Here is a 24,860-nt window from a genome sequence, read left to right as displayed (position 1 = left end):
ACGGCTTTTGTCTGGTTATAGCTTGGAAGAACAAGCACTGGTGATAGAGATCCGTGGAAGCAAAACGGGGATTGCTGCAAGCAAAGCTCACAGATCAGAGAGCACTCAGGATTTTTTTTGTTTTGCACCTCTATTTCAGAGCAAAAAGCTTTTGTAAGGAAAAAAAACAACACCCACCGAAAAAAAAAAAATTAGGCCACTTGGGTTTTCTCAACATACTTCCAAACTGACCACATCACAAGGACACACAAGAAATCATTTTAATTTATCAAATGCAAAATCTCCTACAACTGAGGGAAGTATAAGGTTGAGCAGAGCTGAAGAGAGGAGCCAGGATGAAAATGCTTCAGAATTACAGATGATTTTGCAAATGGGACAGGGTATAAACACAACCCAGGTGGTTTTCATCTCCCACGGTTCCCCACTCCAGTCCCACCTTCCCCCAGCACAGGGGACAGCAGGAGGACGGTGCCCTCGAGGGCTGGTTCAGTAGCACCGCTGAGGTCTTTGAGGTTGTCTAGCGAGCGATGCAGATGTGCGGGGATGCAGAGCAGGTGACAAAATTCAATGACATGCATGCAAGTCCAGGTGTGTTTCGTTTGCACAGCCGGTGATGAAGATTGGCCACCGAGCACTGGCACGTGGCTGCGGCTTGGCTGTGCCGGTGGCCGCGGGCGCGTGCGGTCGCTCGTGTGCTCTTTATAATGAAAGCAAAAGAAACGCGTCGGGGTGATTCCAAACTCTTGTGCTGCAGGAAAATGAATTTTTCCTGGTTCTCCAGGGGCTAAAAACTCTCAGCGGTGCAATTAAAGCCCTCACCTCCGGTGGTCTCTGCCATGATGAAATCTGTGATATGGTGACGTGCAAAGGACGTTGACTGCGGCTGGATACACGCGGTCTGTAATTCCCGATGTTTCTCCGAAGAGGTGCATCGTTACGCACTTAACCTCACCTTTGCGAATCTTGTCTATGGTGCTTTGCACACCAAAAATCACACAAACTACCCTGATTTTTCCCCCAGCTCATCTTTTTTTTCCTACTCCTTTTTCCAAGCACATTCTTCTTTATGAGGAGAAACCACCTCTCTCCTAAGGACAGGCTGAGCAATTGTGGGATTTACCTAAAACACAACACAAACTTGTAATTAAAGGAGGGAGAAGGTGATGGGCAAAAGAACATTACACCTTTGCAAGTCTCCTGAAATCCTTTGTGCAGAGCAGCTTTGGGAAGCTGGGCCTGCCGCCACCCTCCCCCTCTCAGCGCGTTCCCCAGGGCAGTGCCCAGGCTGCAGCTGCGGCTGCTCTGGGGGAGTCAGCCCTGACACACAAATAAATCCCACAGAAATAAATACTTTCTGCCAACAAAGACCTGAGGAAGAAAACCTGGGTTGGAGGAGAGAAGGGAACGTACGTGCTAAACCCGAGGGGCTTGGGGGTAACAGGGGGAGCTCGGTCTCAAATATAGAGGAGCGAGGAAAGGCGTACTAGAGGTTTTACGCAAAATAGTTATAGTTGCATAAAGACATACCTCCATTTTCAATCGCCCCTGTCACCTTCACATTTCAGTGTGGAGCCTAAAAAAAAAAACCAAAAGAGAAAGACTTAAAGCACAGAAGGACTTAACACATGCAGGGAGTGGGGACATCTTCACGTGAGAACCCGCTTGAGTATTTAGGAGGGAAAAGGGATATTGGCTGTTTAATTCTGGTGCTCTTCACCCATAGGTGACAGAGACTAGAAAAATATGTATACAATGAGGTGAACACACAGGATCGTGCACACAGAAAGAGCAGGAGGTGGCGGGAAACCTCGCCTGGTGACGATTCTGTGTTGCCTAAGTCTAAGAAATTGTGTTCTTTGTTGCATTAACAGACAACTTCTGCAAAGTCTTCATTTGCATTTTAATGGGAGTCTTTCTAGGAAGGTGCTGCTTGGACTCTGTCGCAATATAAAATAAAGAGGTAATTAAAAACATGCTGGAATTAAAAAGACATTTCGTTTTCATTAATCAGGTTTATTCATAGTCTTTTCAGAATTAAAGGTATTTAGGGTGTGTAGGTGGAAGTGGTGGGCAGGAAAGCACACGATGGAACATCTGTTTATTTAAATTACAGATTAAAAAGTGGAAAATACACTTTTTGTGCAGGGACATCCTAGAGATTAAAACCACCTTGTAGACATGCATTTGAATAAAAAGCAGGCGCAAAAGTCAATGCTGACATTTCAACAGCACGTCTGCACACTTGAAAGCCAGAGATGAAGAAAATACATACAACGAGGGAAAGGAAACCACGAAGGAAATTTTTAAACCTTAGGCATGCAATTATCTGGGCAATTACTGCGATTACACACCTCAGTCAGTTAACTACGCAAACGGCCAGCCCCCGTTACTCATGTATTTCCTCAATTTTGGGCACAATCGGAGTATGCAAATGTTGATGGACAGTTTGAAAACATTTCATCTGCTGTTCCAGCTCCTGCTTTCACAGCCCAGCAGCCGCACAGATCTCGGGAACGATTCCCTTGCTCGCCGCAGCCGCCGCTCGATCCGCGCTCCAGACCTATCCTGTCCTGTTAAGCTCCGTCCGTTGAAATATAGGGCAGTTTCTGTCAGATCCTTCAGCGCAACAGCCAAAAGGGCAAAATCCTGCCCTTTGCTGCAGCCTGAGGTTTTTCACCCCCGGCTCTGAGGGGACCCCGCAAGGAGCAGCCACGACCTCGGGTTCTCAGCGCAGACCCGCGGTGTCCAGACCTCCGGCCATTAAACCACATAAGCACCCGCCGCCCAGTGAAGTCAGGGGGCTCTGAAGCCTGCAGAGCTTTTATATCTATTTTTCCAAGGGGCTGTGTGAAATACAAGTTATTTCTTAACAGAAAAGTCACGGTTTTGCCCCCACAAGGTGCCGAGGAGGCTGCAGCGTGGCCCAGCCCCACCGGGAGCACAAACTCCCGCGATGAGCAACCCCCCCGTCCTTCATCCCGGCTGCTCCGCGCCCTGACCCGGGCGTGGCTCCCGGGGAGGCCGCGCCGGGCCCGAGGGGACGCGCCCCTGCGAGGGAAGACAACCGGCCGCAGCGGCGCGCACGCTCCCCGAGCCAGGCGCACCTGCCGCCATGTCAAGGGGACGCAGGAGACGGCCGAAGCGCCCCGGACAGGCCCGGGACGGCGGCGGGTGCGGAGCGGGGACCGGAGCTACCGCCGCCATCCCGCCCCCCGCCCCAGCCCTGTCACGGCGCCGTCCCGTCGTGCCCCGCGCCCGGGCGCGCGCCCCCGCCCTCCCTCACTTCCGGTGTCCGGCAGTGGCAGAGCCGCCGCCGGCGCCCCCGCTCCCCCGGCGCAAGGGTGGGAGCGGGGGGGGGGGAAGGGGCGGGGAAAAGGGGCGGTGCTTACGGAGGCCAGTGCCCGCCGCCACCCAATCACCGGCCGCCGCTGGAGGAGAAGGGGCGGGGAAAGCGCCGGCACGCGCCGCGCGGCACCGCCCTCCCGCCCGCCGCGGGCTCGCGCCCCGCGCGCCCGAGGGAGCGGCGGGAGCGCGCCCGGGCGCCCCCCCCCCCCTCCCCGCTCTGCCGGCTTCTCCCCCCGCCCCCCCCTTTCCCCTTCCCCTCCCCACCCGGGAGCAGAGGCACGGAGTGACCGACGGAGCCAGAGCTCCGGCCGCTCCGAGACCCCGCTCTCCTCCATGGGGCCCAGGTAAGCTGCGCCGCCCCCTGAGGCGAGCGGGGGGTCGCCATGGCCGCCCGCCCCCTGAGGCGGCAGCGGCGGCAGCGCCGGGGCCGCCCCCATCCCCGCGGCCGCCCTGAGGCGAGGCGAGGCGGGCACGGTGGCGGGGAGCTCCCCCCACCTCCCCGCTGCTCCCGCACCGCCGCCTCATTAATTATCATCGTTATTATCACCCCCGTCCCCGGGCACCCTCCTCCGCCTGGGGCAGCGCCCGCGGGGGGAGCGGGGGCCGATCGCTCCGTGCCCGCGGAGGGGGGCACGGTGCCTTCTTTGGGACGCGATGTCTTATTTGGTGTGGGTGGATGGCTTAACTTGGTAAGTGGGGGGGTTTAACCCCCCTCCCCCGGCCCTCCCCTCCCCTCGCTCCTCCGCCCGCCCCCCCCCCCCCCCCGTAACCTCCAAAAGGGGAATTTTCCAGCTGGTAATTTCTGCTGCGTCAACACCCAGCTCAAGGGAGAGGAGAAGAGACAAGGGGGCATTTTAGCAGCAGCTCCACTTGCGAACAGCCAGCCCTCAATCCCGGCTCCTGCCTCCAACCCTTTCCGCCCCCAAAAAACCGGCATCCGTGCAACTTGGACCAAGAGTTTGTCAGGAGTGTGGTTCAAAACTGCTTGGAAAAAGGGATGAGGTAATAATACTGGTGAAGCATGTTGTATTTCTCTCTTTCTGCCTGTCTCTCTTTTTCTCTCTCTCTCTCTTTTTTTTTTTTTTTTTTTTTTTTTTTTAAAGCCAGGCCTCTTTTGGGTTATTGTCTCCCCCTAAAGCCAGACATAGATCGCCTGGCCTTGCCTCCATTTTAATTGCAGGCTGAAATGGGGGAAGTGACCCTCTTTTTTTTTTTTAAGAAAAAAAAAAAAAGAAACCCCAACAAACAAAAAACCCTTGAAAAAATAACGCTGTTCCTTTGGGGGGATATAAGTGATTTTTCATAAGGCTGTAAGAAGTGCAAAAGTGGCTGGAAATGTTTTCTGTCATGCTGGGAAACTAGTGGGGTGTTCCCCCCCCTCCCCAGGAACAAGTGTTGGTGAAATTTGGCGGACGGGAGGGGGAGAGGTGCTGGGAGAGCAGGGCTGGATCGCCTTTGTGTCTCTGTAAATAGACATGTCAGTTCCCAAAGTAATACAAGTAGTGGCTGATAACTCAATCCCAGATGACAAATAGAGAATGGAGCAGATTTTCAGGTCTGTGATAGTGGGAGGATTTTCTCTTTTGAAACGGAGGGGGAAAAAAAAAAATGTTGGTACCTCCTGAGAAGGTTCTTCACCGGCGCGTTATTGTGAACTGAGCGTTCGGAAGAAATCTGGAGATACAAACCGATATTTATTTATTTTTACACCTGACAGGGGAAAGATAAACAAAGGAGAGTTTAACAGCTCTTTAATGAATTCCTCATGCTTTTTATTTTGCAATGTCAATGATTCATTTGGCAAGCCTTACAGGACCGGATTATGATCAGCATTGTTTAAAGCCATGCTAATTAGGAGATGTGTTTTGCAAACAGTGGTATTGTAGACACCTGTACCAAAGTTCTTGCATGCATTTTAATTGCATCACTGGTATAATTTTTAGCATTTAGTCCCTGTAATATAGATCTAGGGCTCAGTTCTTGAACTCGATCAAGTATTTATGACAAGTGTGGATTCTCTGTGTACATGGAGCAGCTATGCTTCTAATGCATTAAATGTATTTGCTCTGAAAGGAGAGGGAGTATTTTTCTTTTTTTCTTTCTGTGGCAATTAAAAGGAAAAGCTATGTAATAAAGAAGAGTGAGAAAAATGTAATTTTGGGGAAGAAGCTTGCTGTGGCTGGATAGCTCTTCCACTTTTATCAATACCTTGCTTGAACATTTTATGTTTTTATACTATCTTTTAGTTAGAATTAAAATTTGTCTTTCTAAATTACGTCTGGCTTCTCTCACTGTCAAGTTTTATATTTTAAAATCCTAAGTGATGGAAAAAAATGGGTGGAGTGTATTATTAGTCACAATATTTTCAACATGTGGTGAGGAATTATCGCTTTAAGGTGTTTTTTGGGAAACTGACAAGAAATGGGTAGAGGAGTCTGCCCTGCTACAGAACAGGATTTAGGGGAGCTCTCAAACGGACGTTCCTGAAAAATTCGACATGGCTGTGGGAAAATGGTACCAGAAAATCAGCGGGGTTTTTGATGCAGCCTGTCCAGGAGTGGGAAACTCCCTCACAGCTGAACTTCTCTCGCAGTTGTTTTCATAGACTGTACGTTCACTTTGCTGTAACGGGGTCAGTTTGGGTCTGGTACCAAAAAATGGGATATTCTAATAACCCTAGTGTTAGGTGTTTATTTATGCATTCTAAATGCTGCTTCATTCTCGAGCGTGTAGGATCGAGCCTTTGCAAACATGACCTGTACACGGGGTTCTTGGAGACAGAAGAAAATGGGCCACATTCTCCCCGTGGTGTTTGTTTTCTGGGACAGTTGTACAACAGTGGGTATGTTCTTTGCAAAAGGATTTTTTTTTAAATATAAGTAGAAGTGCTTAGAGGAAAACCAGTTTAGCAGCCCCCTCTCCCCAGCAGTCCTGTATCAAAAGGAGAAATGCTTCATGTTTGAAAGATCTGTTATTTGCTGTTAATATGCCCGTGTTTCCCTCGGTAATGCGCTGCGTTGCTGGGAGGTTGAGCATATTCTTTTTGTCTTTGCTATGCACTTGTGCAGATTTTTTTTTTTCTTTAGATGTGTGTTTTTGATGTTTCTAAGCAAAGTTTCCTGTCCTCCCAGCAGCAGGCGAACACCCAATCCAAACTGCTGTCGCTTCAGAGCAGGATTATTTCATAAACAGCTCAACCTTTCCCAGGACATTTTTCCCCTTCGTGTTCTTGCCGCTTTTCCTGGCTGCTCCAGAGTGGTCTGTAACGCTCTCCACGCTCCCCTTAAATTGCTGAAAAGCTTTCACAGGGTTTTTCCTTGCTCGTGTGTGCTTAGTTTAATGGGCAAACAAAAGGGCAAAGAGAGGGCTTAGCTGAAGTCTTTGAAGAGCTACCTGCAGCGGTAATGGTTATCCCATATGCAGTTATAATTCCCAGGAGCTGACAGTTCGTGGCCGTTCCTGACTGCGAGCGTTACCCTGAAAATTCAGACACTTTTTGCACAAAAGGATTAATACCGTGTTTATATTTTCCTCCTGACTCGTGACTGGCTTGAATATTTTTAAGTGTGTGGCTTACCTGTGTTTTATGTATGTGATATTTGAAACTTGCAGTGTATTAATAGTGAAAGCAGGCGTGTGGTGGGTTGGCTGCAGATAGCAGGGGTCACATTAGGCGAGAGCGCGGGGACCTGCCAGGGCTGTCATTTGCTCTGCGTCAAGTCCCGCGATCTTGCTCCTCGCCTAGGGATCTCTGGGAGAGCATTTTTTGGAGATTTTGGTCAAGCACAGTGATGCTGTCAGGACTCCAGTGTTAAAGTTTGTTGCTTCGAAACTTCACTTTTATCACCTAGCAAAACAGAAAGTTCTTCTTCAGGACTTTCTATTTCACTAGGCGACGCATTTGTCTTACAGCCCCCTTAAAAACAACCTTCAGCAGCTGGTTTTCTCATTCCCTCTAGATCTTTAGTCGTTTAGGCAGGATGAGAAATAAAAGTATGTGTTGCTTGTTGCGGGATTTCTTTCACTTGAGATGCAAGAGGAAAGAATCTCAAATCGCAAACAGTTCAATAATCTTTTCATGCTGCCCTGGTGTGTTTGGGCGCACGGCCGTGCCCAGTTTGCAGGGGCAGCTGCAGTTCCCATCCCAAAGCCCTTGAGCGAATGTGCTGGTGTCGTAACTGCCTTTCTCTTCTGTCAAACAGGGGTGCCAGGATTTACTCAGCTCTTCCAAAACATTTTCTATTATACTGATGAAAAATCATAGTTGTGCTAAAAATGCTTATTCTTCATAAATGCAAAATTGTGCAAAGTCCTTACTGAATTTCCTACGAGATACAGTGGAGTTCAGAGGCTCGTGGGGGGGTTTCTGTCCCTTACCAAGTAGCTGTGGTGCAGTTATTTTCTGAACAGTTGCTTTAACTTTCTTTCATCCGCATATATTTAAGGAACATCAGGCAGCTGTTGAAATGCTGGTTTTGAGTAGCTTCTGAGTGCTTCGCAGACAGGATGAGATCCTTGACGGTAATTCTAATTAGATGGAAATGTGTTCCACTTTGTGGTGTTCAGTTGCACTAGGTGAGGATGTCCGTGTGCATTGGAGCAACGCGGCTGACAGAGGAGCAGGAGCTTTGTTGATGTCTAACAGGTAGATGCTGAGTTAGAGCTGAAACTCACCTTTTTGCTTTGCTTTTTGGGGACGTGGCGTGCTTTTATTCCAGCCCATACAGTGGTGATCCCTCGTGTACTGGTACTGCTCGGGGAGAAAAACGTTCTGCAGATGTTGAAGCTGCCTGGCGTTCACTTTATAGCAAAACGGAGTTGGGGGCTCCTGTGATGGAGCAAGGCAACAAGGCATCAGAAATATTCTACAAACACAGCTACGCGCTTGTGTGTGGATTAAAATAAACTTGGTAACAAGAATGTCGGTGTGTGCCAGGAACTTGGCAGCTTAAGAACCCTACTTAGAAAAGTGAGTAGGGTTTTAGGTATTAAAGAATATGTTTATACTTAAATACCTAGTTGTCTTTACTAATTATTTCCTCCTCATGTGTTGAACATACAGCTTATTCCATCCAACCGAGTTTACTTCGTGATATTTCTCACCTTGTGATGAAGACCTCCGCAGAAGTCGATATTTGAGGCGGTTAGCTCGCTGTCTTTGAGGAAGGGGTTAAACAAAATTTGCACCTTTTGCGCTAATACACCATTGGTGGAAATATCTTCCTGACTAGTGCCCGAATCATGCTCTGAAAGAGAAGAATCAATGGTCTGTATTAGCTATTAGGTGCTTAAAATACCCAAACCTGACACCAACTAATTGAAGTGCTGATAAACGAAGTAGGCAGGATGCAGCTCCTAAAACTCCTGCCACTGCTGTATTGGGAGAACTAGGTGGTGGCTAAGTATAAAACGAGCTTATTGCCTTCCTTCTTATTACTACTGTGGCCTTCTTAGCTTCACTCCACTACTTTTTTTTTTTTCTTTTTTTTCAATAATAGTTGATCAAATCTGGATTGTGAGATTTATACTAAAAAGTAAAAAGGGATATTCACCCACGGCACTAAGTGCTTGCGCCACAAATTACACAAGCAAAATTAGATTGTTCACAGAGCACCTCATATGTTATTTTAGTTTTATATGGGTTGATTTTTTTACTCTTCGATTATCCTGACTGTTTATGTGTCTTTTAGGTGCTGGTTCCCTCGGTTCCTCCCACAGCTACACTGCTCTGCAAAAATTACCTCATGATTCTTCTGCCTTCTTTGGCTCCCTCCCTTTTTACATACTGAGTTTGGGAATTTTAGCGAAGATCCCCTAATTAAAAAGCCCCAAACCAATGAGAAAGTTTTTGGGGAACCGTTCTTTGGGGCAGTTCCCAGTGTGATGTGCTTGCAGTTCTTTAATCCTCTTTTATTTTTAGGGTGCTTTTTATGTTGTTTCTTTGTCTAATAAATGCACAAGGGCAGAGTCTTTTTGCTTAGATTACTTTTGTGGCTCTTTTTGCTTTTAAGTGAAAGCTTAAGTTCTTGCAGGAGTTAATGGCACTTGGACAGGTGTCATGCTATCCACAGGCACTGGGATTTTTTCAGGATTTTTTTTATAAATTCTTGCGTGTGTTTTTGTTTTTTTTTTTTGTTTGGTTTTTTTTTTTTTAGTATCACCAGGCTTGTCAAGCCTGGTACCCTGTAAGATACTTACTTTTTAAGTGCTGTGTAGCTGTTCCACGTTCTGACTGCGTTCTGGGAGGTCTGTGGGATGGGTGGTGCTGGATCTGTTCTTGGTGTCACCAGCTGAGAGAGCGGAGAACAAAAACAGGAATGGTGCGAGCAACTGTTTCTGTACCAGGATGGAGAGACAGGCACATGGACAGAGGTGGAGGTTGTGGGGAAATGAGTGAGTGAAATGCAGAGGAAATACGAGGAAATCTTACCATGGGTGAGTGTCTTGAACCGGAGCGCACAGCTGGTGCCCTGTAAGGAAAGGTGCATCCTCTTGTATTAGCAAATTGTTGGAATATTGTATTTTGGGCTGCGTAGCTTTTACAGGCACGGAAAATAAAACTTTTGCCTTCTGTTAGGTATCTGCACCTTTTTCTGTATCTTTGTGGGTTTTCTTTTTTCAAAATTTTTAAATTTTGAAGAGGAACAAACTGCTTTACTGAGTACCGTTGTCCATGCTGCTCTGTAACATGAGGGTGACAGTGGCTTTTGAAGGCTGTGATTCAGACGAGTTGGGTGGAAATAGAACTCAGAGATTTTACTTTTGTATGATGTGGGCACATACTTTTTCTGTAACCTTAGGCAAATATTTTAGTTTGGAGTCACTGTAACTGTGAGGTTGGATGAATAGTAACTCCATTTACAGTGTGTGCATGGCAGGTGTCACAGAAACATTAACTGAAACTTTATGATGTTGACTACGACAAACAACATTTGTTAAAATTGCTTGAAATCCTCTTATAAAAATATTGTTTTGTTATAGTGACTTCTTCAAAGCACTTCTGTCTGGAAGTATAGTCAGAAGCTGTTAACGGTCTTAGAATTTGTATGTTAAACTCTTTCTTTAACTCAGCATAAAGGCTACATGATTTTTCCTTTATGCTTAGTTATAGAAATATATCAGAATATTTCTTGTTCAAAATGGCAAACAGTGTTGTAAACGTGCAGTTATTTTAACTGTTGCTTGTAATTATGTGACACTGAAGGGTTTTGTGTTAAGTTAAAGTTTATATATTAATTTTTGCCTCCTATTCTTGCCATTCCCAAATACAGGACATCGGATGAACCTTTGGGAGCTGCTTACCAGAGACCATTGTCCTCTATTCATTAAAGCATGCACCATCCAGCTGTGAAACATTGTGACGTTTATTTTTGCTAACAGGAAACATTTTCAAATATCGGTAAGTTCTCAGCATTTGAAATGTCTTTATAATGTGCTAAGGGAAAGAGAAAGAGTAGCTGGAGATAAGATTGTCGTGAGGGCTTACAGTTCTTCGTAACATTTCACTTAACATCGATAACAGGCTGGTTTAAAAACCTTACCCAACTGCAGAATTTGAAGAAATACCTCTGGCTGTTCTTCTGCTCCTGCCTTGCGGTTGGCTCTGCCTCCATTCATCACGGTCACTTGGTTCTCCTCTGTTCCATTAGCAGAGGAAAACAGGTGCAGAGCTCAGAGCAAGAATTAAAAATGCAGAGCAGTGCAAAATAGTTCAGGTCTCAGCTTTACCATTTTTACCAGACTATTCTGGCTCCTTTTGTGACTCCGGGACAGAGGTGTAAATGAGAGTCTTAACAGTAACAGTCTGAAGACTAAGTGAAAATACATTATTACTTTTACACTTTGCTAACAAAGTGATTTCCCATGTGTCTGTGTTGCTCTGTCTCCCTCCCGCACTTTATTTTTTTTTAACTGTCTAAAGAACATGACTGGAAAGATCTAGCCAAAACAATTGCTATGGAGAAGCAATCAGAATTAGAGAAAGGCAAGACTTTGCAGCCAGAAACAGAACTTGAGGACAAAGCCAGCGGTGTCTGCTTCACTTGGGTCATATTTGTTTGCAAGATTTTCACAGTTCTGCTGGTTGCCATAAGAATGCTTGGATTTTCCCTATCACTTCGTTTGTTTACTAGATAGTTATTTCACCGTTTATAATGGCATTAGTTTGTATCGGAAAAGCTTGCTTTATTTTTATCTTCTGATGTTTTCTTTCACAATCTGTTACTGTAGGTCAGTCTTGAAATCAACAGTGTTGATTTATTTATAGCTTATTTTCACTAAGTTAATCTGTGTATTGGAGGTGTCCGAAATACAGAAATATACGGCAAATACTTTGATGTAGTGACTAAGAGTATATAAACAATATAAACTTTTTAATACAGTATAGTCAGACATTTCAGTTGAAGTTAAATGTTGCAAGTGTAGGGAATATGCTATTCTGAAGAAAATAGTGTTTCGTATAAGAAAAACAGGTGTACAAGATTATAGTGGATGTGCCCTCACAGATAAAAAACGTTTGTGCTGATGAACTATTCCAATTCTTTATACCTTGTAATCATAAATGGTAATATTTTATCTAAGAAGTCTATCTGTGAGGGCCCCTTGCTATACCTAAGTATCTATATTTTAGGCAGAATTTTCAAAATCTTGGGATTGTTCAGTCTCTTCACCAAGAATGGTGTCAGCCAGCAGAAACTGGACGTTAAATGTTTCAAGAGGAATTTTGCTTGAATATTCCACTGCAAACTTGATTTTGTGTTTTTGAGGAGTTGCGTTGGTCGCTTTTTAACCTCGGTGTTTCATGGGTTAGATAAGGTGAATTAGTGCCCTTCAGGCCACAAATGTCTCTTTAAAAAGTGATTAAAGTGAGAATGTTTTGAAAAGCTACCAAGCCGGAAACACTGTTGTTTCAAGGATCTGTTTGAAGTTTTAGTGTCTAAAATTAGACTTTTTTTTTTCCCTGATACTTTAAGAAGTACCCCTTGCTTGTATGATTGCAAAAAGGTAACCAGGATTTAATTACCCGCAATGCATTGATATGCATTGAGTTAACATTTTGGGGAGTTCATTGTCATAAAAAGGGATGTTATAACTGAGTTTGGAAGGAAAGCACTTAAATATGGATCACTGTTGTTCGGTAACCTTGTAGTTTAATGCCAATAATTTTTTTTTAATCGCAGTTCTGTCTTTCTCCCCCAAGAGCTGCCAGTGGTGCTGTGGGAAGGTGCAGAACAGGGCGCTACCTGTGCTGCCCTGGGGCTGTTGATGTCCTCAGCTGTTGCAGGAGAAACACTAGACCTGGAACCCAGTTTGTTACTGGTAAGAAGTAATTGTCCTGGATTTTTTAAAATTTATTTTTTAATATTCAAGTTTGCATGGTTTCTCTTTAACAAAATAACTAAAAATCTTTTCACTGCTCATTCCTTTAAGAACGCTACAGCACAGTGTCCATCTCTTGGTTTTTTTCCTCCTGTTCTTTACAGTTTCTAAATTTCTAATTCTAATTTCTAATTGCCATTCTTCCAAAATATGGCAGCTAACAGTTTTCCCTTAGCTTTCACTTTCAGACCTAGTTTTCTCTTGAAATTCTTCACGAGCTGTCACATCTGGAGTAAAGAGTGAAATGTTTAAGGAAAGCTCCCTATTATTTTATGTCCTGCTTATTGGAGTTAGATTTTGCTTGTGGTTTGTGTTTGGGTTGCAGAAACAAAGCTTTGATATGGAAGACTAGAAGCATGTGAATTTTGCATGTCATTATTTTTGCCAATATTGCCTTTTGTTTAATTCCTAATTGCATCCAGATCGGTGAATTTTCATGGTAGAAGCAATTGTAAAATGGTGATGTCTTAAATATATTCCCTGATTAAATCTAACCTGGACTGACCGGGAGTTGAAGTCTCTTCACCTGCCCTGGGATCTGGTGGTTCAAGCGAGAGATTTCTGTTCTGGTGTGTTCCAGCTGCTGACAGTGTAATGCTTGACCTGTTGCTGCTGTTTAACTTTGCTCATGGACTTTCTGGATTGTAACTTCTACAGAGATGCTAAACGGAGGTGTTGTTCTAATGCTGTCAATGGTGCGGCTGCGTTGGCTTGAAATTGGAGAAATTGTAGTGAATCCTCACCAGGCAGATTTTAATTAAATACTGGTAGAGGCTTGTGGTGTGTTGATTTTTTCCCTACAGACATTGAGAATTGAGCAGGCCTCTGAAATTGATAATAAAAGTACAACGAGTTTGGGTTTTCTTAAGTTCACTGAAAATCATTTGCCTCCCAAATTCTTGCCTGTTCTGTAGTTCTATAGTATTTCTCAACCTGAATGACAAAACTTTCATTTTCTTCCTGTGACCTCTCACCTGTAAGGATGAACTTGCGCTGTCGGGCTGGAATTAACCCTTCTCGGAAAAGCGATGTGCTGGTGTTTTCTGAAACCCTGAGCTGTGAGTCACCTCTTTGGCCCAAGGGTTCGGTTTGGTCTGTTTACAAACACCCACCTGTTTCTCTTTGAATTCAGAGTCGTGATTGCAATGACCAACTTAATGAATGATGGGTTTTGTGGATTGGAATAGGGTAGAAGAGTTCCCTCTTTTTTTTTTTGGCAACCATTCATTTTCACAAACTGTTACTTGCATCTGCTTTGAACAAGGCTGAACATACAAATATAATTTTGGGGTACCTAGTATCAAGAAATTAAAGCTCTTCTGGAATTGTATGCTCTTCTTCCTCAAACACACTTGTAAGCAAACACTGAACTTCTGGAGATTCCTACTTGTAATGCTCTTTGCAGGGAGTTGTTTCCTGTTAACATCCCGAGTCTTCTGCGTTTTCTCTCATTTAGGAGAATTAAGTACAGGTACTGTCCTTTTTGGTTGCTCAGGTTACATTGGGGTTTTTTGTTCTGAATTCTTTTCAGCACAGGGCACATGGATGGGAGGAATCCTCTGCATTTCTGTTGGCTTTAATTGGATAAAAGTGAAATTCATGCACACGCTGTGTCTCGTTGTGCAAGGAGGCGTCTCAAGCCCAATCTCACCTTACAGAGCTGCTTTGCAGAGGAATTTTTAAAATGCTGGAATGTCTTGGGAGTGGAGACATGGACAGGGCAGAGGGGAAGCAGAGAAGTGGGGCGTGTTTGTTGGTTTTTTTGTATAATAAGCCATTGGAGTGAATTTGAGTTCTTCCTTAATCTGTTTTTAGTTTTCTCTGAAGAGCGAGGTGGGAGGAAACAAGGCATTTTTGGTGAAATTCCAGTTGGCATGTTTTCTCTAGGGAGCATAGAGTAGCTGGTGGAGGAGGGCACTAGTGAATATTTTGGTACTCTGTAACTTGTGTCCTTAGTATTAAGTGTGGAAACACGTTTAGGATGTTGTAACAGACTAAATGTCATGTAGCTTAAATTTTTGGTTCGTTTATGTTCTTATTCTGAGCAAAAAATGAACAAACAAACCCTATCAGCCACAAACCCCCCCAAAAAACCCTCCAGCCCTTTTTTGTTTGTTTGTTTTCCTTCTGAGCAAGGGGAGTTTATTTTTGTCCCCACTATTTCCCAGGGGACTGCACTGCACAGGCTTTCATCCGTGTTCTCCGGTTTTTGTCTGTGGCTTTTTGTCAAAATTCAAATAATGCTCTGAGTTCCAGATGCAACAAATCTGTACCCCTTAATTTTGCTGGCACTGAGATTTTGGTCTGGAGACTTAGGATGGGTGTGTATTGCGAGGTTGGCTCTGTAAGTATCTCTGGTTACTCTTTATAAAACCTGTCCAACGGTAGATGAAGATTGTGTTTGTTTAGACTCTCATTGTGTCATCAGGTGATATTTTCATGTTCAAATAACTGTACTGATAGTGCAAAATAAACAGTTTTCACAGATGCTGTAATTGTCGAACCAGGTTCCTTCTAGCTAGGGTTAAGGGTAGTATAAATTATTAATGCTGACTTTAAGACCAGGTTTTTGACAACATGAAAAATAAAAAGCTGGCTGGTATCTTGACTGAAGTTTGCATGGAAGTGATGATTAAATCTGCAAGTGTTGTTTGTTTAAGCACAATTTTTTAGGAGGTTTTTTTTGGAAAAGTAATAGACTTGAATTACTGTACTATTTGCAAATTGACTTATGAAGAAAGCCTGATCTGCAACAATTTACTTTGTGTAGAACCTACCGATGAGCTTCCATGTGCTGTGGCCACGTGCTGCCATCGCAAGCCCAGGCCTAAAGGATTGTAGTAGGCTCTAAATTCTAGAATCCTTCAGTGTATTAACAAGACCTGAGATAAAAAAATATATCGATCTTCAAGGTCTGTTTCTGAAAAATCTCCACAGTTCATTCCATCTTTACCATCCTTCCACTAGAAGTTTGAAGGGCACTGCTTTTCTGAAGAAATCTTTCCACGACATCTTTTAAGTGGAGATAAATATCATTACCAGGAAAAAGGGAAAAAAAAACCCCAACAAGAAGCCACAAAACAGCATGTAAAATTGGAACACAAGAGCACTGGGTTTTGAAGCTTCCTGAATTTTTAACTACTAGCAAATTGCCTTAAATTTAACTTGGATTAATTCCCTAGTGATTCTTGACATTAAACGGATGTTCTGGTTTGACATGAGTAGACAGAAAACTAATTAATTCCTCTGAATTTGAGGCATATTTAATTTTCTCCCCTGAAGACCTCTCGTTTAAAAGGTGCAATGCTGTGACAAGTGGAACAATGTGTCTGAGGTAGCAGACCTTGAGACAGGGGGAAGATCAAGACATCTACAATAATAACTGCTGGTTTGGAAGATGTTAAATTTTATTGATGAGACTGAGCATGGGAGTATGGACATAATTTCTTGTGCACCCGGAAATGCTGTGATGTGCCCCCCGTCAGCGGAACGGCCGCTGCTCTTTGATGGGCGCCCTCCCCATTCATCTCTCTGTCCCTTTGTACTTAAAATACTTTGGAACAAGGACAAGTTGTCTTCCCTTTGGGTAGAGGAATGTATATTCTCATTATTTTTACTTGTTTTCTTACATTCATCATACTTCAGCATGCCAGATGTTTTTGCTTCCTTGTCCAAAAGGTACCTCCCCACCCTCTGCTCTTGTCCCCGGTGTCCTTGGAAATGTGGGCGATGCAAAAGGACGGGATGGTCTGAATAACGAGGTTCATCCCCGGCTTGCCTGCAGGGTGACTCCTGTCAAGGGCTTGGTGGGCAGGAGGGAGGTCAGAGAGGGGTCTTGCAGAGATTGATTTTTGTTGTTGTATTTAGTAAAAATCCCTTGATTGGGAAATAAAGTCAGAGCAGAGCTGTTTCCTAAAGAGGCTCACAAGTGCATCATCCCTAAGGGGCACCAGGTTAGTCAATGCCCGAACCTCAAACTGGTCCAGTTTAAACCAGCAGTAGCGAGGGGTAAATATGTTAATCTGGGTTTCTGGCGTGGGCACCTTAGACCCACTGAACTAAGCTGAAAACACATTAAATAGTAAAGAAATAAAATCCCAAGGAGTTGGTGTAATTTCCAGTGAAAAACATTCCAGAAGAAAAGCTGTTGTTGCATAAATTCACAAAAGCAGGTGAAGACATTGACAAACACTCCTGATACTGATCTGTTTTAAAATCAGGAAGAGAAAATTATCCTTGCAGGAGACCTTTTTTTTTTTTTTTTTTTTTTTTTTTTTTTTTTTTTCCCCAGCCAGTTCCAGGGAGATGCTGCCTTGGAATGTGGATTTTGATACCTGTGAAGGAACAGCAGAAGGAAATGCCATTTCTGAAATGTTAATTGTATGCTGGGAGGTTTTGTTGCGTCGGTCTCCGAATCGTGTGGATATGGCAGCTGTTGAAGACAGGGTTGGTGATGGACAACTCACTTTATCCCATGTGGCAATTCGTATTTCCTGAGGGCACTAAGCTGACTCTTCAGCTCCTAAAAGTAGATGCAGCGGTGGTTTCTGGAATAAGGACAAAACTGAGCTGTCGTTCTGCCTTAGAAGACGGTTCTCTCAAACACAGAGACGTCGGGATGCGGTGGCAGAGACTCCGGAGCCCGGGTTAGAGCTGCTGCATCGGCTGCTGCCAGCACAACCTTGTCAAGCCAAACACCTGAAAAAATGATTTTTTTTTTTTTTAATTTTTAATTTTTTATTTTTTCTTACCCCCTGACTCTGATTCTGGGTTTGATTTTTATTTATTTGAGGTGGTGATGGCTTCTGTGTGAGAACTTGATTTGAGGTCTCCAGGAAGATTCCAGTGGTAAACAGGTAGTGCTGTTCAGATAGCGTAGAGCTATGCTGTTAGTGACATCTTCCACTTGAAATTTAAAAAAAAAATAAAAGGATTGGCCTCTTTGTGCATTCGATGTTCAATTCAATGGAAAAGCTGTATGGATTTGAAACAGATGAACACGAGTTCAGCCTCTGTTGCAGGAAGATGCTCCTTCCTCTCTGTGGGAATCAAATGCTTCTCAATGACCAGGTCTTGCAAATGAGCATTTCTGCCGCTGCGGATGCAGCAGGTCCATCCCTGCGGAACCCGAGAAGCTCATGCAGCCCATCTTGCTGAAGTTGAACTTGTGAATCACCAGGTGTCTCTCCAGGAGAGAGGTCTTGCCACACAGATTTTGTGGGCTCAGAGGTGGTTTTCTAACCCAAACTGCAGCTATTTCACTGCTGTAGCTGATAATAACAGCAGAGCCTGGGGAAAGGGACTGAGGTCTCAGGGGTCTGTATTTCACAGTGAGGAACCCACTTGCTTGTGTCAGGAAGCTCTGAATCGTGGCTGTCCCAGAACTGCCCGCTGCTCTGAGCTGGTCCGAGCAGATGGGACTGAATTTCTGTTTGAACTCGATGTTAGAAAGCTGCTTCAGGCTCACATCAGCCTCCTTACTGACAGTGCTTATATTTAACCATATACGCTTCGAGACCACAAGACCACAGAAGTGCAGTGATTTTGGTTTTATCAGCAAACCCCAGTTGCCTAAATCCAGGCTTCTGATGTGTGTGCCTGCCCATAATTACACTGAGGATTTGGTCTTGTCAGCACATACCAGTTTTACAGTTGTATGTTGACATGTGGACCCAATTCAATTTTACAGTTGGAACTTCTTATATTGGAAGAAATACAAGTTTTTTGAGAGAAAGGAGTTCAGAAGTTCTGTGAATTTTTACCAGCTTGATGGATGCTTTGTTATTTTGGTCCCTTCTAAACATGAGTGTTTAGGTGATTATTAGAATTTCTCTACCTGGTATCTCAGGGTGGTTGTAGGGCAAACTTGGAGTTATAAAGCCAAGGAAATAAAACATTTTATTGTAAAGTTTAAAATATTGCGCTTATAAGTAGTTAAGATTCAAATAACGTAAATTTCATAGTTCTGATCTATTGCCAGTTTAGTTTGGGTGGGGACTTACAATTTTGTGATCTGCGGTCTTGGATTTGCCTATTGCTCTTCTGACTTGAACCCGGTATTTATAGCCCTCAACAGCAATGTAGCGAGGGAAATAGCTGCTTTCAGTTGGCTTTTGCTGTGAGAGGGTTTCAGATATTCACTGTGCTATGCATCATGTGTGTTTCCTTGAGGAAACTGTGCTCTTCAGTAGTTTGTCTCCGTCAGCACAGTTTCAAGTGTAGTACTTCTTTCGAAACCAACTTCATTATTAAACCCAAACAGTAAAAACCGACAGCTGTTTTACCCAAATAATTTAAGGCAGGTTTTCTTACAAGTTGGTAGTAATTTAAAGAAATGTTTCTCTGGGATGTTATGAGCCCCTGGAGGACTGAGCCTAAAATCTAGTCCCTTTTAACTTAAATTATTTGAAGTCTGGCAACAATAAGCTGCATCGTGTAATGAGTGTGCAGTCTTTCTAGGCAGCGGTTGCATTTTGTGGCATTCTTTCAAGATGAACTCGTTACTTAATTTGGTACAACTTGGGGTTTGTCTCAGTCTTTGAGAAACACGTCTGTAAGGTTGTGTTGGGTTTTGTAATGCTGTCATTTCCTTCCCCACACAGGACTTGTGGAAGAGGAAGCACAAAGATTTCCAGATGAACAACCGAAAGGAAGATATGGAGATTGCTTCCCACTATCGTCATCTGCTGCGTGAACTTAACGAGCAGAGACAACATGGCATCCTCTGCGACGTCTGCATTATCGTGGAGGGGAAAATGTTTAAAGCTCACAAAAACGTTCTGCTCGGGAGCAGCCGCTACTTCAAAACACTGTATTGCCAGGTACAGAAAACCTCCGACCAGGCCACAGTCACCCACCTGGACATTGTCACCGCGCAAGGCTTCAAAGCAATCATTGACTTCATGTATTCTGCACACCTGGCACTGACCAGCAGGAACGTCATCGAGGTGATGTCAGCCGCCAGCTACCTGCAGATGACAGATATCGTACAGGCCTGTCACAACTTCATAAAAGCAGCTCTCGACATCAGCATAAAGTCGGACGCCTCGGACGACCTCGTTGATTATGAACTCGCAGCCCCTTCCAGCAGCAGCGCAGATGCTCTGATTTCAGCCGTGGTGGCTGGCAGGAGCATTTCTCCCTGGTTAGCTCGGCGGACGAGCCCAGCAAACTCTTCTGGGGATTCAGCTATCGCCAGCTGCCACGAGGGAGGCAGCAGTTACGGAAAAGAGGATCAAGAACCAAAACCAGACAGCCACGAAGACGTGTCGTCCCAGTCTCTTTGGTCTAGTGACATGGGCTATGGGTCTTTACGGATCAAAGAGGAACAGGTCTCACCATCGCATTACGGAGGGGGTGAACTGCATTCTGCCAAGGATAGTGCAATACAGAGCACATTCTCAGAACAAGGAGTTGGGGATGGCTGGCAGCCCTCCGGGCGCAGGAAGAACCGCAAAAATAAAGAAACTGTGCGGCACATCACGCAGCAAGTGGAGAACGACAGCCGGGCGAGTTCTCCAATGCCGTCTTTTCTACCTGCCTCAGGATGGCCGTACAGCAGTCGAGACCCAAGTAAGTCATTCTTCCAATATTTTTGTGGTTGAAATTAAAAATGTTAATTAGATCTGTTTAGAGTATGATGTTTTCAGTCACTGAAATAAATTAGCTTGCCGGAAACTGAAAAATGTAGAAACTTGTGTTGCCAACGATTCAGAAGAACCAAGCGCTGGTCCTCAGCATCACAGCAGCGCAGGCTGGTTCCCTGGGAAAGAAGTTGATAGTTTTGTTTTGGCCTTGAACATAACAATAGCCTAAATCACTCCCAAAACACCGTTCTAATTGTTGGAATTGATGAGAGAAAAGGTTGGACTTTATTTTAGCAGGTGTGCAGACTGGTGTTAAGGTTGAAGAATTTTCCTTGCCCAGTGTATTGATGATGTAATTACACCACACACAGGTGTAATTTAGTCTTAATGATACTACCTGTAGTACTTACCAATATTCAGGTGTCCCTTTCTCATGTGTAAGAAAGCCACCAGTGCTTGTTGCTGGTAATGGCAAGATAATCTTTGGTATTCTTAAGAATAATGTGGTTTTTATGTACTAAGGCTTAAAATGTATTTTGATGTGTAACCACTTGTAGTCTGAGATGAGTGGCTGCTTTTAAAGTGTACAGCCAGGGAGCAAAATGTTTTATTGACTTCTTTTGAATCTTCAGTAGTTATTTTTCTGTCTCAAGATAACTGTCCTGTTTGATTAATGAATCACTGGCAATTAATAGATCCAGGAATACTACTGTTACAGGAGTTTGGGTATTTTTTTTCCTAAGGACTTAAGGGAGTGTGGTATTAAATTCCCTTGAGCTGACTGGAAGAACTTAGTCCATGCTGTTAGACTGTGTTTCAGAGCATACCAGAGCCCAAGTCTGCCAAGAGAATGGTTTGTGAGATTATATACCCTTGTGTTGCCAAATTCAGATGAAAAGAGCAATATAAATAGTACTGCAAGTCTGAGGAGTCTTTATGGGCTGAAAAAGGATGTTTAAGTTGCTTATATACTGAAGTTTAAATGTGGTTTTAATTGAACGGGTAACTCTCTACAAATGTATTTAGATTTATTATGTCTTACTGTTATCTGCTGCAGGAAGCTTGCATGTAATTATTCTAATTGGCTGATGATAAAATCTAAACAACGTCAGTAAGAAGGAAAATGTGAGATAACTTAAGATAACAGTGATTTATGGCGAATCCTGGTTTTATAATGCATGTATTTCAGGCTTGTTTGGAAGATTCAGCATGGTTTGCCTGGTATGCTATTCACACGCAAATATTCTTTACTCTTATGGCATCTCATAAAAACAATTCTCACCCGGACTGTCTGGGAGATGTGTGGGGTTTGGACGGTGGATGAATCAAACCAGACGTGTTGGAGGGACTGCAGAACAGACCTGCAGCCCTGATCACGTTAACAAACCGCTTATAGACTGAATGTCTTTATTGAAAACAGTGCAAAATATAGGAGGTTGTGCTACTGGAAGCTGATTGAAGTTTAGATCATTTAATTCCTAATCGTTAAGGAATTAAGAAGTGGCCTTTTTCTTACAGCTGTTGGCAGATGAGAGGAAGATACTTTGGGCTGTTGACTCAGGCACTATCGAATTATTTGTTCCAAATCTCGTCTTAAATGTGGTTTCCAGTCAAAGGGGTGTTTCTGATGGTGGGAACGGAGAAGATGAATGGCAGTGGCTGGGGGAGTAGTTTCAATATTCCACTAGTGCTGGTAAAGCGAAAGGAAAAACTGAATATCAACATTTTTCATTGCCCAAAATGGGAGGAATGCCAGAACCGAATTGGCACAGGGGCTGCTAAAAGTGTCTGTGCTGAGCAAGGGGATGTTTGCAGGCCGAGCTGCTTGTGGTTTCTCACGTTTGAGGTGAGCAGAGATGAAATTCTCCTTTCTGCCCAGCTGGAAAGGGACATTTCTCTGCACCGTGGGGCCAAGCTCGTGGGATGGGCACGTATGGACTCTACAGCTGGAGTGTCTCTGTGCGCTTCCCCTGGGCAGGAGGAGCCCTGCATGTATTTAAGGTCAAATTTTCTTGTCTTTGGGGGGATTGTTTTGGTCTGGTTTCAAAGGATTTGAGATCTGTGCCTACGCAGTTTCGGTTCACGCTTGGACACCTTGCCAGCAGCCAGCCCGTGTGTGCTTGGGGTGAAATCAGGCTTGGGCACTCGGTGAGGTTTCTTCTCTTTAGGTGTGAAGTGAAAGATCCCGGCTACCCGGAACCTTCACCGTCCTGGTCCCCACGGGCAGTGTAGGGTCTCTTGGTCTCGCATTCGTATTTCCCATCTCCAGCAGGTGGGAGCAGCCCCCTTGTGAACTGTTCTGTCTCCCGGGTCCCCAAGCTCCAGGGTTCTGCTCAGGTTGATTTTTAGTACCCCAGGTTCTTCCCTCTCCTGCTGCGATTCAGAAGTAGTCGAGGGGTGCTGCTCACTTAGTTCCTATGCACGTAGAAAAATTGATTTTTCTTGTGTGAAAAGGTATACTGGCAGGTGTCTGCACTGTGTAATGAGTATTTGGGATGTGTTTAAATTACAGCTTGAAGTTGTCTTTCATTTAGTGGTGTCAGGCTTCATTCTTTAAGACAGACTTCATAGGCCAGGGCTCTTTTTCTACCTCATTTATTTAGAAGTGTCCCCGTCTTGTATTGTTTGTAGCTAAGATGAAAAGGTACTCGTTTGCTGAGGAAATGGGCGTTGAATGTTCTTTCATAAGTAGCTAAGAGGAAGAAAAGTTTCCTAGAATTCTTTGTTCTTTGAGGCTCATTCACTTTTCTGACCTATTTGGCAATTTTAAGATGCTGCTTGTTAATTCTGAGAACCCTCCTTGTGGGATAACTTGGGTACCATTTGGAAATGCCTCTGTACTGGCAGACTAACACAGACCTTTGGCAACGCAAAAGCTGATTTGGGAGAGTCCATCTTAAAAGTTCAGTGTCTTCCTCCATAATTGTGCCAGATCTTGATTTTGTCCTGCCTGTACGCAGTGTTGCATTTCAGCATTTTGGAAGGTGGATCTTGCAAGTAACCCTTGCATCACTGTTTTAATTTGGTGATTGAGGCAGTACAGTTCACAGATTAAAAATACTCCCTTCCTCCTGTGTTATACAGGATTACTTTGTGTTATATTGCAAAGAAACTCATTGCAGGCACTGAAACTTTGCTTTGGAAACAACTAGCAGCTCATTTACGCTTGGTAGTGGTGCTTCTTTCAGTGAGAAACATGTTCTTATCACTATGGCCCGAGTGTACTAAAGTGTCCTGGATATATAAGTAGACTGTACTTAAATATGAATCAATGGCACTTCAAAAAGGTGCAGAATTTTTTCCTTATTATTATTTTTTTAATTGAAATGAGAAGAAAATTCTTTCCGAATCAGCTGACTGTTTTCCAGATGCTGGTGGGTGCTGCTGAGGGTCTTTGAATTTGATCACGCTACAGATGAAAATAAAAAAGGAGTGTCTGGAGTAATCTTGTTAATGGTAATGGAACCTCATGGAAACAGCCGAGAGTCTCAATGTGTGCCATGAAGAGTGGATCTTCTTCCTCCAGGAAAGAATGATCAAATAAGACTTGCAATAGAATCCAGGCTAAGTGGAGATGGTAATTGAGGATGTATTAAGCTCTTGTTTCTGCAGGGAGGAGCAGTCAAGCACGCAGCTTGGTGGGGACCATCTTCCCATGCTAGTTTCAATTTATTAATTTGGATTCTCTGTTTAGCATAAAACACATCAGGTTTTTTCTTTCTCATCCTGTTTGGGTTGTTGAGGATGTCGGTCTGTCATTCCTTGTATGAAACGTTCATACATATGTTTTCCTCACCAAGCCGAATTAACTTGGAACAGCGATTCTCCAACGTAAACTGAAGGATGGGCTTTTGTAAACAATGACTTTCTTCATAACTGAGCCAAGAAGAATTTCCTCCACAGACCTGCCAAAATAACAGGTCTGCCTTTTATTTTAACCTTTTTTGCTTGTACTTCATAGGTTTTCCGAAGAAATATAGTGCTATTTGTTAGTCTTAATATCCCAGATGCTTACAAAATTCAGAAGTAGTCTTGTCGTGAGCATCTTAATTTTCCTTAGGGTGCTGTTTCTTTAACATTGCTGGATAAAGTTTTTACAGATTACACATCCTGAGTGCCTGGACTGCGGGATTGGGTGGTATTTAAACGTTCTCACCTAAGAGGACAGTTCTCTTTACCAGCTGAACAGCTTTTCTAGTAAATGTTGCTGGTTTTGCCTCTTCGTATAATGGAGAGCTCTGTCACTTGGTGGGGTATCTTTTGAAGAATTTATTGATGGTTTTATTAATGAGTTAGTTCAAACACAGTAGTAATGACTCAGAAATTTATTTCTAAGGGAAATACTCCCACGTGTCTTTGGAGTGTTTGCACTCTAAAGCTGCGAGGGAATTTTTGTGTGCCAGTTGACTGTGAAATCAAGCTGATTCTTTTCAAAACGGAACAGTTGTTTTTAAAGATGCTACAGCTTGGGGACGTTTTGCTTCACTTTGATTGTGTGTAGTGAAATTCTGCAAGAAGAAACTCTGTAAGAAGAGCCTCAGAAGAGCCCAG

General features: G+C 43.9%; 1 protein-coding gene and 1 long non-coding RNA gene across 8 annotated transcripts in view; one reads left to right on the top strand and one right to left on the bottom strand.

The window, feature by feature from the left end:
* Nucleotides 1-267: 267 nt before the first annotated feature.
* Nucleotides 268-3,231, bottom strand: LOC135994893 (uncharacterized). The gene is made up of 3 exons (XR_010607050.1): nucleotides 3,105-3,231; nucleotides 1,528-1,573; nucleotides 268-1,120 (listed from the first exon to the last, which is right to left on the bottom strand). It is a non-coding gene; the product is annotated as an uncharacterized LOC135994893 (long non-coding RNA).
* Nucleotides 3,232-3,599: 368 nt separating this feature from the next.
* Nucleotides 3,600-24,860, top strand: part of ZBTB46 (zinc finger and BTB domain containing 46) — a 47,466-nt gene continuing 26,205 nt past the window's right edge. For 3 of the 7 annotated variants that reach the window (XM_065645329.1, XM_065645328.1, XM_065645323.1), the window contains exons 1-5: nucleotides 3,600-3,689; nucleotides 4,167-4,347; nucleotides 10,617-10,744; nucleotides 12,545-12,663; nucleotides 19,326-20,295. In XM_065645329.1, the coding sequence (XP_065501401.1) occupies nucleotides 12,610-12,663; nucleotides 19,326-20,295 (1,024 nt within the window). In that variant the 5' untranslated portion in view covers nucleotides 3,600-3,689; nucleotides 4,167-4,347; nucleotides 10,617-10,744; nucleotides 12,545-12,609. Of the gene's footprint in view, nucleotides 3,690-3,768; nucleotides 4,035-4,137; nucleotides 4,348-10,616; nucleotides 10,745-12,524; nucleotides 12,664-19,325; nucleotides 20,296-24,860 lie in introns of those variants that run through there. The other 4 variants (XM_065645326.1, XM_065645327.1, XM_065645324.1 and 1 more) reach the window with 4 other exon arrangements.

The sequence above is a fragment of the Caloenas nicobarica genome, chromosome 15 (genome assembly GCF_036013445.1).
Source record: "Caloenas nicobarica isolate bCalNic1 chromosome 15, bCalNic1.hap1, whole genome shotgun sequence".
Lineage (NCBI taxonomy): Eukaryota > Metazoa > Chordata > Aves > Columbiformes > Columbidae > Caloenas > Caloenas nicobarica.
Note: the sequence above shows the minus strand (reverse complement) of the source record. Positions and strands in the feature narration are given on the sequence as shown.